Here is a 16,400-nt window from a genome sequence, read left to right on the forward strand (position 1 = left end):
TGTGAACTACAGGCTCAGATAATATCGGGTTTTTGTTTTTTTTATCCTTTTCAATTTTCCTCTTTCTGGCAGGGTATATTCCTCCCCCACCCCATCTCTCTTTTTGTTCCTTTTGGTTCCAGGGATTGAACCCAGGGGCACTTAATCACTGAGCCACATCCCCAGCCCTTTTTATCTTTTGAGACAGGGTCTCACTAAGTTGCTTAGAGCCTTGCTAAATTGCTGAGGCTGGCCTCAAACTTGCAATCCTCCTACCTTAGCCTCTCCAGCCACTGGGATTACAGGAATGTACAACCACACCCAGCTACATTCTCTTTTATAACTCAGTAGGATTCCAGGAAAATTAAGACATTGCCTAGCCATCTCACAGTCCCCAAGTCACTCAATTTCTTTTAACATATCTTTAAGCATATAAGGCATTATTATGTTTAGCTCTAGCTATTTCTTTTGAAGAATTGTTAATAGTACATGATGCATTACTGGTGTTTGTTTTATTTCTTATGATTATGTATAATTATTTTAGCCCTACTATAAGATTATAACTTCTGTGAGGATGTACAGTATCGAAATTTTTTGTTTTACAAGGACCTAGTACAGAAAAATATCTTTTTGGCCATACACACACACACACACATAATGTCATGCCTGCATAATGAATTTAATTACCATCATTAATAATTAATAATAATCATTCTAATAATGCATTATATTTTGTAGCATCTTTACCTGCCAGAACTTTCAGAAATCATTTGCCTTCAGTTTCATATCTATTAAGGAGGCAAATAGGGGTGTGTTGCCTTCATTTTACAAATGAGCATCCTGGGCCTCCCAGACAAGCAGGACTCAATCCAGCCAACGTATCAAAACTGTTGGAGAGAAGCCAAGAGGAAGTAAGCTAAAAGAAAATGGGCTCCCAAGGGTCATCCTCAGGCCCAAGGCTTCTGTACTAGGACTGTTCTCTTAGAGGTCCGCCCCAGCCTCAGGCCAAGTCCCAGGTTTCTTCACCGACTCTTGGTGGAACTACTACCCAGAACTTCAGCTCAGATCTGCCTCCTCCAAAGCTGTTTGTCTCAAGGTCTTCTTGTGAGTGTGGGTTAATATCATCCTAGCTCAGTAAAGGAAAAGAAAAAAATAAGTTGATAGAACCATTTGAACATTTGCAAACTAACTAAAGCCCTCAGAAGAACTTCCAGTCTGGCTAATCCAGCACCTCTGCCAGGCTCTGTCCCCTTGCCCTGCACATAGATCTTTGTTGCACTAACTATCCCCAGGCATGTTTAATGGGTCTGTCTTCCCAGTAAGTTTCCAGCTCCACATGGTCAGGAACTCCGTTTTAATTATGCCCCTTCCCCCACAACGTAGGGCATATGACTGTCACCCATCATTTGCTGTGGCATGAGCTATAGTCAGCCTTCTGTTCTTGACAATATTGCCTAGAACCACATCCACACCACAGATGTGAACCTCCAAAGCATCTCACTCAGATGCTCCTAGAAGTCCTCCCAAGAGTCCCATCCCACCCCAGGCTAGGGCTAGTGGCAAAGAACAGAATCTAAATGAAAAAAAGAAATAACCATGGAGTTTGGCTTCCTGTGTTGCCACTTACTCTTTTTTGCAATGATCCAAAAAACTTTCAGTTTCTTTATGTGTCGATTATCCACAATATAAGATATGTGATATAATATGTGCATAATACATGATAATAATTCTAAATACATCTAGCATGGTTCCTGACTTTAATTTGGTAGCTACAGTTTATTGAGCACAAAAATAATACTATTATTATTCTATGGCATTGTCAAACAGAATTGGAACCACCTGGTCATCTGCTTATCTCCTCATATCTAGATAACATGTAGAGTAGTGGCTGTGCCTAATTCTGGGTGACATCCTCAGCCCCGTGCATACAGCCAGTGCTCAACAATTATATGCCTGCTTCGTTCCTGTAGCAACGCCAATTGCTCTACGTAAGCTTCAGCTTGACGACATCAATCATCTTCCTTATTTTCAACATGTGGCCAAAAGAGATTCTTCCCAAATTGGACATTTACTCTTGGTTACCAGACTATATGAATACACACTTCCTTTAGCAATTTAGCAAAGACAATACTAGCTGTCCTGCCTTAGAAATTATTTTCACACTTTACACCTTTTGATATCTTTTTCCAGGTTTTGGATTATTAGAGAATCAGACAAAGGGCTGTTAATCTCACTTTGTCATTTTTCACCATAGCTAGTATCAGCTCATGTTTGACTTCACACATTCAAATAAATGCAGACCCTAAACCTGACAATGATACATAAAGTATTCCTGCTTCATTAAAACTTCACTAGGATGTTAAAATAAAACAATGCTAGAATGCTGTTCAAACTTTCTATACTGAGGGAAGTATTTATTCAGTCTCGATGGGGTAGCACCTTTCATCTTCATATCTAATATTGGACATTTTAACACAATTTTGTTGTTTTTTCTCTTTGGGTACTCATTAGTTCCTATTTCTTAATTCAGAATATATATATATATATTTTTTTTTTTTTAATTGAGTTCCAACTATGTCCAGGTTATGTCCCAGGAATTCATAAGTGAATAAAACCACCAAAGATCCCCACCTCCATAGTGCTCAATTTAAATATCTTCTATTTAGACCATGAGCTTTCTGGCAGATGGGGTGGTATCTTATTCATCTCCGAAACCCCAGCACCCAAAAGAGTTGGTCACATCAGAGGCCCTACTATACAGAAGCTAAAATAAATAAGCTCATCACTGTGTTCTCTTCTTTCTGTTACTCCTTCCTCCTGCTTTCCCCTCAATTTGGTTCACTTCCACTTACTTAAATCCTTTTAGCCAAGAAGCATCATTTATAAGTGTCTTTTGGAGCATTAAAAGAAGCCACATCTGTTGGCCTGTGCCTGTAGTCCCCACAATTTGGGAGGCTGAGGCAGAAGGTTTGCAAGTTCAAGGCCAGCCTAGGCAACTTAGTGAGACCGTGTCTCTTAATAAAATTTGTAAAGAGCTGGGGATGCAGCTCACTGGTAGAGCACTTGCCTATTATGAAGGAGGCCCTGAGCTCAATGCCAAGTACCATGAAAGGAAGAAAGAACAAAAAAGAAGCAATGTCTGTGTTATCTACTCTCATTAACAATAGAAACCACTTTGAAAGGAGAATATTCCTTCGTCCCCTGACTTTATATTTATGGTGTCGTGATTCTTATTCAGGCATCGGAACCAAAGATGAAACTGCAAAGAAAGATAAAGATTTTAAAGGAAAGACCCATCAACAGGTGCAGTTCAACCCAGGACAGACTACAGCCACATGGAAGGTGAGAATTATACCCGACAATGAGTACGAGGCCTCAGAAACTTTCCAGATCATTCTAGCAGAGCCCAGCATGGCTGCACTGGAGTTTCCAGAAATGGCAACAGTTGAAATTGTGGACCCTGAAGACGGTATGTGACATTGATTGATGTGTTCTACTAGTCAGTCCGGGCTTGCGGGTCCATGTCCCACCTTCATGTCTTCCTCTGTTTGTTATCCTGTGGATGCATTCATACTCATTTATGATTTAATGTGAGGTGAATCCCTTCAAGGCAGTAATTGCTTTCAGGAATTTTTTTCTTTTTTTTGGACCAGAAATTGAACTCAGGGGCAATTAACCACTAAGTCACACCCCCAGCTCTTTTTTGTATTTTATTTTGAGACAGGGTCTCACTGAGTTGCTTGGGGCCTCACTAAGTTGCTGAGGCTGGCTTTGAACTCACAATCCTCCTGCCTCAGCCTCCTGAGCCACTGGGATTACAGGCATGCACCACTGTCCCCAGCAGAATTTTTTAAAAAGAATGTAGAAGATGAAAATAGAATCTTTACCAGGACTCCTTTAACATTCATAGGGTCCTTGCTGCGAGCTTCCAGCATACCACTAGTTTGGAGCAACCCTGGCCCAAGAGGGTTAGTCCACAGGGCTTATTCTAGGCCTCTTTTCCACAGGCTCATTTTTTCCCTGCAGCCTCTGCAGTCCACTCAGCAGCTCAAGTGGAGACTTAGATCTCCATTGTCCTCAATGTGGCTGCTGGGTACCTGCCAACCCATTAATTTTTACATGTGTTCCACAAAGTTCTGTTAAAATTGTGGCATCATATTCTTGAATTCATCAGCCAATTTTATATATTCATTCATTCAGCTAATATCCAGAGAAATTAAATAACCAACCAAACAAACAACTCTAACTAGTAATCATACTATTTGCTGTCCCATTTTGGCCAAGTAGAGGATTCCCTAAAGGGGGCTTTTAATATTCATCTTTGAAGTAATACTGAGACTTATTTATTATTAGAGTAGTCAAAAAAATCTAAGTGCACCTGGAAGTGCAGAACTTACAACCAGGAAGCTGGCCTTGTACTCCACAGGGCTCTGGGAGAAATTCCCTGTATTAACATGTTCCTAACCACATCAGCGAATGTTAGCATAATAGAATGTCTACTTCAGAGGAGTGGAAAACTTCCCAGAGCAAATAAGTCTAGGAACTATTTCAGTCCTCCTCACTCTTGAAAAATCCTAATTCGCATTAGCATATTAAGGATTCTGAGATACTCTCTTACAAACAAATCTGTTTAATTTTGTCTAACCTGGTTTCCCCAAACTGTACTATGGATGTTTTGTTGTTGTTTTGTTTTTGTCCTCTCCAAGGAATATTTTTTAAATTCTCTGAGTTCTACTTTAATTGAAACACAATTTTAAAAAACATCATTCTCTATGCTCTGCACGCACTTGGGCCAACACCAAAGAAAACACAGCCCCCACCACCCTGTGAACAAGTGTCGGGTCAGTGTTGTTTGTAACGATGCTTAAAACATGAATCAATTATGAGCCAAATATAAGACAGATGGGGAAAGAAAGGATGTGGAGCATTCACCATGGCCCAAAGTATTAAGGTTCATGGAGGAGAAAGGGTTTGAGGAGAGGCTTGAAAAGCATGTGGGCTTTGATTACCACAGTGGGTAGGAGCAGGTTTTCCAGATTGGAAAAGCAGAATGTGACTGAAGAACTCAGTCCTCTGCTCTTCAGTTTTGTCACATGACATCATAACTTTAACTGGTTGAGCTCCTTCAAGATGCCAACTTTTGAAATTGAGAGATGTAGAGGAAGTGGGCCATGTCAGGGGGTATTAAACGGAGGAAAGAAAATCACAACTGGCTTATTTTCCCCTGTAACTCAAGACCCGTGTTCTCTTAAAAGCTGATAGCAGTACTGTTAAAACTAACTTAGGGAAGAAAGTGAAGAGGAAAAAAATGTAATATGTGATAAGCAGATAATTTAACCCTGAATTCTAGATTAGTATTATTTCCAAAAGAAGGAAGGATGGTCTTCTACAACATTTTCCCTTCTTTCTCACGTTGCCAAGAGAAAAAAAATCTAGCTACATATTTGATATGGGGAAAAGACCTGAGCAATTAAATGTGGTATGATCCAGATACACTGTGGATTCAACCTTCTTTAAGTTCTTGTTTTTTTAAACAAACAGGTTTTTTAAAATATTTTTTAGTTGTAGATGGACACAATAACTTTTTTTATTTAAAAAAAAATTAATGTGGTGCTGAGGATCAAACCCAGTGCCTCACACATGCAAGGCAAGCACTCTACCACTGAGCTATAGCCCAGCCCACAGATACTTTTAATTGCACAGTGCATGCTTAAAGAATGCCTTGGAAACATTGAAAATCCCAGAGAAATATAGTATAATCTTCTATCAGGAAGACATGACCAATACTCATATTGATATTTCATGACAGTTTTAATGGTATGTTGGGGTATGTGTATATACACAGCCCCACACACAATGCACAACTCAGTGAATTATTTTTTCTTTATTATTGGTTGTTCAAAACATTACAAAGCTCTTGACATATCATATTTCATACATTTGATTCAAATGGGTTATGAACTCCCATTTTTACCCCGTATACAGATTGCAGAATCACGTCGGTTACACATCCACATTTTTACATAATGCCATACTAGTGACTGTTGTATTCTGCTACCTTTCCTATCCTCTACTATCCCCCCTCCCCTCCCCTCCCATCTTCTCTCTCTACCCCATCTACTGTAATTCATTTCTCTCCCTTGTTTTTTTTTCCCTTTCCCCTCATCTCCTCTTATATGTAATTTTGTATAACAATGAGGGTCTCCTTCCATTTCCATGCAATTTCCCTTCTCTCTCCCTTTCCCTCCCACTCTCACCCCTGTTTAATGTTAATCTTTTCCTCCTGATCTTCCTCCCTGTTCTGTTCTTAGTTGCTCTCCTTATATCAAAGAAGTCATTTGGCATTTGTTTTTTAGGGATTGGCTAGCTTCACTTAGCATAATCAGTGAATTATTTTAAAAATTGAGGACAAGACCTGTAACTTATTTTTCTCTGCATACTAAGTGGCCCATATAGTGTCTTATCCACAGTGTCTTTTCAATAAATTTTAAATAAGGTATTTACAGAATACTGCATAAAGGTATTTCTCTTCGTTAATGAATTAGATTACCTGATTGTTAAAAACATATTTTTAAATGAGCCATAAAAGTAAAGCAAAGGCAACAATATTAGATCTCTATTTAGGAGATCTAAAATTTTACCTAAAAATAAATTGCAGCAGGATTTTCCTTTCCATTTTAAAAAAGCCTCTGAAAAATATTTTTAGCCTTTTATAAGGAGTCTCATAAATCCAATTTCACTGCTTTTCTAAGAGCACTTAATAATGAATAATACTTCCTACTCTCACAATATTTAATACTGTTGATCATGTTGGAAAATGCAGGGGTCAAAGACTACGTGTATTTCTGCTCAGATGTGTTAAAATATCACCGACCCGATTTAAACCCTGTTGAAACATCTTCTGTCATCTTTTCTAGAATCAACAGTCTATATTCCTGAGGCAGAATATAAAATACAGGAGAGCACCGGGGAGCTCCTGATTCCCGTGAGAAGGTCTGGAGATGCAAGCCAGGAACTAAGGGTCATTTGCTCAACTCATCAAGGTAGGAGGCTCCATGGGGATCTTGGAGGCAGGAAGTAGGTTATTGGAATGAGACTGTGGTGGCCCTGGAGTTGTGCAGGTGGCGATGAAGCAGAGGGCAAGGTGCCGACCCCTGGGCTACTCGTCGTCCAGAGCTGCGGCTAACCTCCCTTGCTGACCAGCACAGGAGTCTTGGCTGCTCAGAACTGCTCTCAGTCAGATGAATTGTCTCAAAATTGGGATGAAAACAACTCTTTCTACTATCTCACAAAATTTTGTGAGAATCAAATGAGACACTGTATATGAAAACTGTTGGTGAAAATATAACTGATGGTGAAAATATAAATAAGAAAAATTTGTATTTATAATAGTCTGAATTGCCTGTGGACAACACTGTAAAAAGAGTCTTCTAAATGAGCCATAAAAGTAAAGAGACTGAATACAGTCTCAAAAAAGTAAAGAGACTGAATACAGTCTCTTCCCTTCCCATTTTACATCTACAAATGCATGCTTACAACCTTGGGACCAGGTGTCCTCCCATCCCAAAATAAGCTTCCATTCTTTCTGACTTCTATACAGTCAGAATTTAGCCACCAATACCCTACCCTCTTAAGCTCTTAGTCTCTAACTTATTTGTAACTACAATAAATAAAAAATGTGGAAATAAATGAAGACCATCCAAATGAGAACAAGAAAGGTGTTTTAGTCTGCCTTTTCCCTGCTGTGACTAAAAGATTTGACCAGAACAATTTTAGGGAAAGAAAAGTTTATTTAGGGGCTCATAGTTTCAGAGGTTTCAATTCATGGACAGCTGGCTCCATTCCTCTGGGCTCAAGGTGAGGCTGAACATCATGGAGGAAGAGTGTGGCAGAGGCAAATGGCTCACATGATGATCAGGAAGCAGAAAGAGAGATGCCACTCACCAGATACAAATATAGACCCCAAAGCCACACCCTAATGACCCAGCTCCTCCAGCCACACCCCACCTGCCTCCAGTTACCACTCAAGTGATTAATCCCATCAGGTGATTAATTCACTGATTAGGTTAAGGCTTTCTCATAACCCAATTATTTCTCCTCTGAATCTTCTTGCATTGTCTCACATGTGAGCTTTTGGGGGATACCTCGCATCTAAACCATAAAAAGGGCTATTTATTCAGAGCTTGCTAGAACAAGATGAGTCAGCCACTGTCACTTGCATTTGGCAGAGACTCAAAGGCACAAGAATGAGAAGTTTTTATAGCAGAAAAAATAGAGGGTATCAGTCAAGCCCTGACTGGCAGCTGTTGACACAGGGGAAGGCAGGCTCAGAAGAAGCAGGGCTTGCTACATGGTTTGTAAGAACATATCTGGCTTTCTTCCCTTAGGCCTGTTAGGAGAGGAACGAAGATCATGGAGGCTGACAATTATTAGGGCCTGACTATTTGGGGCTGATTGCTAACAACTGTGTCTTGGCTTCTGGGATCATTGCTGCAGACTGTGTGTGGGTGTCTGCCTTTATCAACAGTATAGCTATTGTCTGCTCATATATTCAGTCTCGAGATTGATGCTCTTACTGAAAAAGCAATATTGGAGAAATAATTCTTGTAGCTCTTCTTTCTCCCCCACATTCTTTTTTTAATACTAACCCCCCCCCCCCCCCCCCGTGTCATGGTCTGAGAGTACTAATGAGGGATATTTCCATCAAGTAGCAAGTACAGGTTATGTCTGGGCAGACAGAAACTTTAGTGGTAGGGTCTTGAGTGCCTATCAAAGCTAAGCAAAAAAAAAAAAAAAAACAAGAAACAAGAAACAAAAATCTTTGTTTCCTTTTTCAATTACCTATAGCCATGTGTGGTAGCTATGCATTATTAATAACAAGCAAAGCATGAGCTTGCTCTCCATTCAATCATTAATACAGCTCAAGAGTATTTTTTTCATGACATAATTGTTAAACATTTATTTAACAAGATTTCCAAAGAGGCTTAAATCACCAAATTGTACTTCCATCCTCTGAGAGGGTGAAGTACCTACCCACAGGCTGGAGGTAAAGACAATGTCACAATGACAGGCAATATGAGATTCACAATTATCAGTCTCTCATAATTCCACAAAACGTGTCAGGGTACTACCATACACACCGTGGTGAGTTCTCCAGGAAGGGCCCCTGACCCTGTTAAATTCTTGTGGTTTTTCACTGCAAGTTTGACCTGGGGAATCCCAGGTCAAAGCTCAGGTGTCAAAAAGTGTGAGTTGGGTGCCTGCTGTGCTCAGAGTTTTCTGGGAATGCCACCTTCACCCCTAGAGACCTGTTGGCAAGTTGGGTCCTACAGAGGAATCCCATGAGAAGCTAAATGTGGATGTGGCCCTGCCATGTGGTCAGGGGGTGGGAGGAGGAAGCCACTGCCCAAGTGGACACCAGCAGTTCAGCAATCTCCCGTGATCCACCAAATAGGCTGTTTACCACCTCATTTCTCCCAGTCACATCTGGGAGACCCTCTGGTTGTAGATAGAGACTGTGTCATGGTATCAAGCTGCCCAGCTTGAAGCCCAGAGAGAAGAAAGTGTTTTCTACAAGAGCTGGGTGCGTTCTCCCTGGGATCCCTGGGCAGCCAGCTGGGGAAGGAAGGAGCCCACAAGGAGTACTTCACCCCACCTCACTTTCCTCTTCTTCACTTTTCAATTCCCAAATGGAGTAAAATCAGGTTAAAACTGAGAATTGCTAAAATGTACATGATGTTGGCAGTACATGCACTTTTTCTCTTAGGCGTGCTAAGAAGGAGATGGGAAGCAGGTTATTCAGAGAGGGTTCCAAGCATATCCAGGCAAAAAAAAACATGCCCTCTTCTGCCTCTTAAACATGTGATATGTTGATTTATTTGGTTATGAGTGTGCTTTTATTTTTTTTAAATATTTATTTTATTAGGTGTAGATGTGGTGCTGAGGATCGAACCCGGGTCCTGCCCATGTTAGGCGAGCGCTCTACCTCTGAGCCACAATCCCAGCCCCAATGAGTGTGCTTTTAGATAACAGAAGTCATGCCTTGCATCTCATAGGGTCCTGGGGAACCATTTTCTTTTTTTCTGAAGTATGAACAATGTCATTTAAAAGTTTCTTTTCTGTAGGTCTGCTGGAGATAAACTCAGTTTTCTACTTATCACAATACAACTTTATCTCAACCCCATCTTTGAACTTCTAGGACGGTAGTAATCTTCTCCCAGTGTTTTGAACTCATTACTCCACTCTGTTCTGGCTTCCAATGTTGCTATTAAGAAGTTGTCCAGGGGCTGGCGATATAGCTTAGTTGGTAGAGTGCTTGCCTAGCATGCACAAGGCCCTGGGTTCAATCCCTAGCTCGCGCATACACACACACACACACACACCCAACAAAGAAGTTGTCCTTAGTCTAAAAGTCATCTTTGTAGCAAGGACATTTTTATATGTTTAAGATCTTCTCACCTGTATGTGATCAAAAGCTGTGGAAGTTCTGTGGGGCTTCTCTTGAAGACGTTTTTTTCTGAGAAGGATGTGATTGCTTCTTCCAGAATCGACAGGGCAACACTTAGAAACCCTCCTGCAGCCCCAGGTCCCCAGGAATCATCAACCACTCCACAACAGCTCCTTGAGCTACCCAGATGAGGCCCAGGCACCCCCTGCTATGCTGGTGTTCCACCTGCTCAAGGGAGGAGACCAGTTTATCTTTGAGAGATCCTGCTCTAGATTATCAGGCTCAGGTTTTGGGACGTTGGGGTTTTTTTGTTTTTGTTGTTGGCCCTAGGTGATTTTCCTTGCTTCCTGGGAGCACAGAAAAGCCAGTATAATTTTTTCTAGTTGTTTTGTTGTGTGAGAGTATTGCAGGGTACTCACTGGCCAAAGGCTGGGAACAGAAGTCACAGAATGTCTTCTGGATGGAAGCCCCCATGCTGTGCAGCCCGCCTCCCCCAGCTGCCCTCCTCACCCCTTATTCCTCCGCTTCCCTCCAATCACGGAAGAATTTTATCTCCACTCTGGGGATTTTTTAATTTGCTACCAATAAAATAGAAAAATTTTTAAACTTAAATAAATGCCAGTACTCTGTGTTCTTGACCATAGAATGTAACTGATCAAATGGTTTCCCAAAATAAATTTTCTGGACTCCTAGGAGGAAGGGGTCAGATATTGACAAAGAGATTTAATCATTTTATTTAATTTTGTAAAGGCATTATTGACTACTACGTGAGCCTAGTGTATATCTGCTTTGGGTATTCATCTTGAGGAGCTAAGCATGCTGCTTCTGACAGGCATCTTTTTTTATGTCACCTGCTTGATGACTAGGCACAGTAAGAACGTATATTCTCCAACATAAAGTCCTCCCGTGTAAACATCTAACTCTTTTAAAAAATATTCCAAATGATTACTATTAATCATAGGTTGTAAGACTTAAAACCTTTTTTTCCCTGTGTGTGTATGTCTGTGTGTGTCTGTGTGTGTGTGTGTGTGTGTGTGAGTGTGTGTGTCCTGGAGTGACTCACCCCACCTGCCTTCCTATGTGGCTGGCACTTGTCCCCATTCCCTTCTAGTGGAAAAGTGCCTATCTCTGTCACTTAGCCATAATGCTCACCTTTGCCATCCCAAGAACCAGCCTCTCCTGGCTGAGGAGCTCAGAGAACTCTTGGAGGCACAGGTTTTTAGGGGGAGATAGAAAGAATAAGGTTTCAAGGCCCCAGAACCACATTGAAAATTAGCCAACCTACCTCCCAGTGAGAGTCCCCTGAGCCGGACATTAATCACAGTTTCTGCCCCAGCCCTAGTAAACAGGTTTTATTTTCTTCAGTTCTCCAGATTAAAACTTTTTATATGTTCCCACACTAATGAAACAATCAATAGGTGACTTTCTGATTCTTCTAAAATCTGGTTTGGTTTTTTTAATATCGTTCTGAAACATTTTGTAAGTCGGTGCCCCTTTGAACAAAGCCTCTGATGTCATTTTGGAGACTACTGTTTAGCAAGCTGTCCTCCTCCCATGCAGCATACAGCCATAGATACCAACTCCTATTCATGTTTAGAAGACATCAGGCACTGACAGTGTCTTGCATTTGCCCACGTACCATACCACAAACAAGAAAGGCCCTTACAAGACCAGAGTATCCTTTCCAGAATCTTCCTGCCATATTCCCATTGCTTTTTATTAAGGAAAGTTATGGTGGGAAATATTTAGACTTTTCAGATATCACTTATCTAAAATATTGCACTAAATCACTTCAATTACGATGGCTGATTTTCACTCTTTTAGCTCTAAAACTGGTTTGCTGTTCATAATACAGAAATGCACTAAATCCTAGAAATCCCACTCCTGAGTCCTTACTACAGAGAAATGAAATCACATACCCACTCCAAGACCAATACTAGAATATTCATAGCAGTGCTGTTCCAAACAGCTAAGAATGAGAAAAAACCCATTATCAGCTCGTAGATGAGTCAACAAACTGTAGGAAGAGGAGTCCACAGTAAAAGAGAAGGAAGTCATGATACATGAGTGAATCTCAAAGTGAGGTGCTAAATGAAAGAATCTGGCCACCAAAGACTACAGAAGTACTGTGTGTTCCACTTGTGTGACATTCTCATAAAGGGAAATAAATCTTGGGGCTAGGGTTGTGGCTTAGCAGTAGAGGGCTCTCCTAGTACATTCGAAGCGCTGGGTTCGATCCTCAGCACCACATAACAATAAATAAAATAAAGGCATTGTGTCCAACTACAACTAAAAAAAATATTTTTTTAAAAAAATAATAAATAAATAAATAAATAAATAAATAAACCTAGGGTGACACAAAGCAGATCTGTGGTTTTTGAGGGCTGGGAGGCAAGGAGGGAGATGGACTATAGAGGCTACAAGTCAACTTTTATGGGTAGATAAAAATGTCCCACATTATTATTTTGGTAGTGATCTTATGTACTTATCAAAACTCATCAAGGGGGCTGGGGTTGTAGGTCAGTGGGAGAGCACTTGCCTAGCACATGGGCGACACTGGGTTCAATCCTCAGCACTTCATAAAAATAAAGAAAGAAAGACACTGTGTCCATTTACAACTTGTAAATGGTGTATTGACATTGATAAATCTTAATATAAGTAAGTTGTTATAATAAAACTTAAAGTATTGTGGACCTAAACTGAAATCTCCCAATCAGTCCTGCATGCCTGGTAAACTAACAAGTAGCTTTGTGGCTATGTTATGGTGTCATACAAGGAACTCTAGTCGGAGTGAAAAATTAGATTATGTTCCTAGTCCTCAGAGCCATGTCTTGGACAGTGTAGAGGCAGAAGAAATTCTGTACCATTATCTTGCTATGGATTTTCTAGTTTTATTTCTCTGCCCTTTAGTTTTTCCATCTATAACGAGAGATTTGAGCTAAGCCAGCTCTGACAGCCTACGATCCTTCAGTTCATTTAGCCCTTAATCTAAACCAACCCTACTCAATACACCCTATTGAAAGAACAGTAAATCTGGATCATGCCAAAATACCAGAGTCTATTCTGAAAGCTTTCTAATCACAACATTAACATTGGTGACTGGAAGAGATGCGTGCCTTGTAATTCAGAGAGCTATCATCTAGAAATAGTTTGAGGAACCAATAAGGAATCCCCATTTGGAATTCTCCTCACCTTCCCTGCTCCTTCTAACATTCCTGTAGGTTCTGCCACAGGCATGATTCCGCCCATGGCCTTATCTTTCTCTGACTACATCTCACTACCAGAAGACCACACCAGCATCCTCCTCTTTGACAAAGATGAGACGGAGAAGAGCTGCCGGGTTCTCATCATCGATGACTCCCTCTATGAAGAGGAGGAATCCTTCAGTGTTTCACTGAGCCTCCCTGTGGGAGGGCAGCTGGGATCCAAATTCCCCACCACCAAGGTGATCATCCTGGCTGATGCTGAGGATGGTAAGTCCGTTTCCCGCTTCCCTACTCTTGGCTGTAGCTGCCTCCTGCTCATGTATTCTTTCAACAGTTTAAAGGCAAATCTAACTTCATTTTATCTTTTAAAGGAATGTTTGATGTTCTTCTTTCTCCAAAAGTGGTATCTTTTCAAATTGGTAGACATCACCAATATCTACAGCAAAATAGCAACACAGAAAGATTAAATATTTGTATATGACTTTATTTTTAAGAGGAAAAAAAAAAAGAGTGAATACAGGTCAAGAAGGTGACCCAAGACTTGGAAGGAAGTCAAGAAGTGGACCTGAGTCAAGAATCTATGTTCCCAACCAAGACAGCCCCACAAAGGCACTCGCTTTCACAGCATGGGGATCCTCTATGACAACAGTCAGTGCATGAGAGGCTTCAAATGGCACAGGGATTATTTGTGCTATAGAGGAGCTCCATATGTAGGCATCTGGACCCTCTCTTCCCAGGGCTCTCTGGCAGGAAGTTTGGCTCCTGTCCCTGGGGAGCCCAGCTGAAATTCAGCCAGAGAAGAGAGGAGCTCTTCATTCCTCAGCACCAGCCCTTCCCTCCCTGATGTGATAAGAAGTATCAAGCCCAGTATTAACACTCTAGGTTTCTATTTCCATTTCTATAGGGAGCATTTTTTAAAGGAAATGGTACTCTAGATGGCCAAGATGAGACTATTTTATTATTTATCTCAGATTAGTGGCTTCATCTCTTAACCAAGCCTCTGCCTGGATTTGAAAGGCTGTGGGGTGCTGTGCTCAGATCTAGTCAGGATTAAACCAGCCTGCTACCAGAGATCCAAAACTAATGTGAGTGCTTTTTCTATAGTCCCACACCTCCCATAAAACTGAGAGCTATGCCCAGAGAAACAGCCTGGGTAGAGTTTAAACAGCATATAGACTCTCAAAACGGGTATGACAAATTTATCATGTACTATAGGACAATTCCTGCTTGAAAAAAAATTTTAAAACAACCATAGAACAGAGGTAAATATGAGTGAGGTTAAAAATAATTTTTTGTTTGCTGTTTAGTCTGCCAATCCGTGACCTGTCAAGGTCAGAGGTCCAAAACTCCATTTCGACAGCCAGCCTAGAGACAAGATACAGACCCCTAGGAGATGGATGTGTGAGGACAAATGCCAAATTATAAATTACAGTGAACAACCAATGTCAAAGAGAACTAAAAATCAGAGTCCTTCATTCTCTCTTCAAAGAAGGCTCTACCTGGATAGCCACTGTGTAAACAGATGATTGAGTAACAGGTGTGAGGTATTAGCAGTGCTATCTGACCAAGATACCCATCTCTACTGGGGCAAATAACTGCCCAGTGTCCAAGATTTGTTAGTAAAGATAAACATATAGCAATACAGAATAATGTACTATTATAATTTTGTAATGGTAGTGGGTAAATCATTTCTAAGTCTAGAATAAAGATTAAGAGACTGAAATATTAAAAATAATTACAACTAAAATACAATAATGAATATAATTTTCATAGACATAAATTGTGACATCCATTCCATAAAGTATGGGGAAAAGTCAAAGTGTGGAGTTTTTGCATGCAATTGAAATTAATTTGTTACCAGCTTAAGACAAACTGTGATAATCATAAAATATCTTATGCGAATCTCATGGTAACCATAGAAGTTAAGAGAGAGAGAGAGAGAGGAATCAAAGCATACCCATGCAAAAAAAAAAAAAAAAAAGAATACATTAAAAGACAAAACGAAGGAAAAAAGAACAAGAAGACAAATAGAAAACAATTAATAACAGGCAGGGGACAGGGGTATAGCTCAGCGGTAGTGCACTTACCTAGGATTCTGAGGCCCTAAGTTCAATTCCCAGCACAACAGCAGCAACAAAATCTGTTAGACAATATTACATTTTTTCCTATCAATAATTACTTTAAATGCAAATGGATTAAATTCCTTAATTAGAAGACAGTGGCTGGCTGGTGTGGTGGTGCACACCTATAATCCCAGAAGCTCGGAGGCTGAGGCAGGAGGATGGCAAGTTCAAAACCAGCCTCAGGGTGAGGCCCTAAGCAACACAGTGAGACCCCATCTGTAAATAAAATACAAAACAGGGCTGGGGATGTGGTTCAGTGGTTGAGTGCCCCTGAGTTCAATCCCCAGTATGCCCCTCCCGCCTCCCCCCAAAAAAAAACAGTGACTGAAGGACTCACATAACCTGAAAGTAATGGAAGGCAACAGATATTCCATATAAATGGTCATGAAAAAAATGGCAGTGGAGGCTGTACTTAAATAAGGCAAAATAAAAACCCCTTAGTTAGAAACTGACCCAACAGACCAGAAGGGCATTATATGATGATAAAAGGATCATTTCACCAGGTAGTTATAATAATTATATATGCACTCACCATCAGAGAACAGAAATGTATTAAGAGAACATTGAAAGAACTGAAAGGGAAAATAGCCACACAATAGTAGTGGGAGACATCAACACTCTACTGTCAATAAAGAGGAAACAACC

General features: G+C 40.6%; 1 protein-coding gene across 1 annotated transcript in view; it reads left to right on the forward strand.

The window, feature by feature from the left end:
* Positions 1-16,400, forward strand: part of FREM3 (FRAS1 related extracellular matrix 3) — a gene marked incomplete at both ends in the record, with an annotated part of 65,179 nt that overhangs the window by 39,651 nt on the left and 9,128 nt on the right. The window contains 3 exons of the mRNA XM_081304712.1: positions 3,218-3,448; positions 6,897-7,022; positions 13,648-13,899. Coding sequence (XP_081160838.1) covers positions 3,218-3,448; positions 6,897-7,022; positions 13,648-13,899 — 609 coding nt within the window. The remainder of the gene's footprint in view (positions 1-3,217; positions 3,449-6,896; positions 7,023-13,647; positions 13,900-16,400) is intronic.

The sequence above is a fragment of the Spermophilus citellus genome (genome assembly GCF_964194105.1).
Source record: "Spermophilus citellus genome assembly, chromosome: 8".
NCBI classification, from domain to species: Eukaryota; Metazoa; Chordata; class Mammalia; order Rodentia; family Sciuridae; genus Spermophilus; species Spermophilus citellus.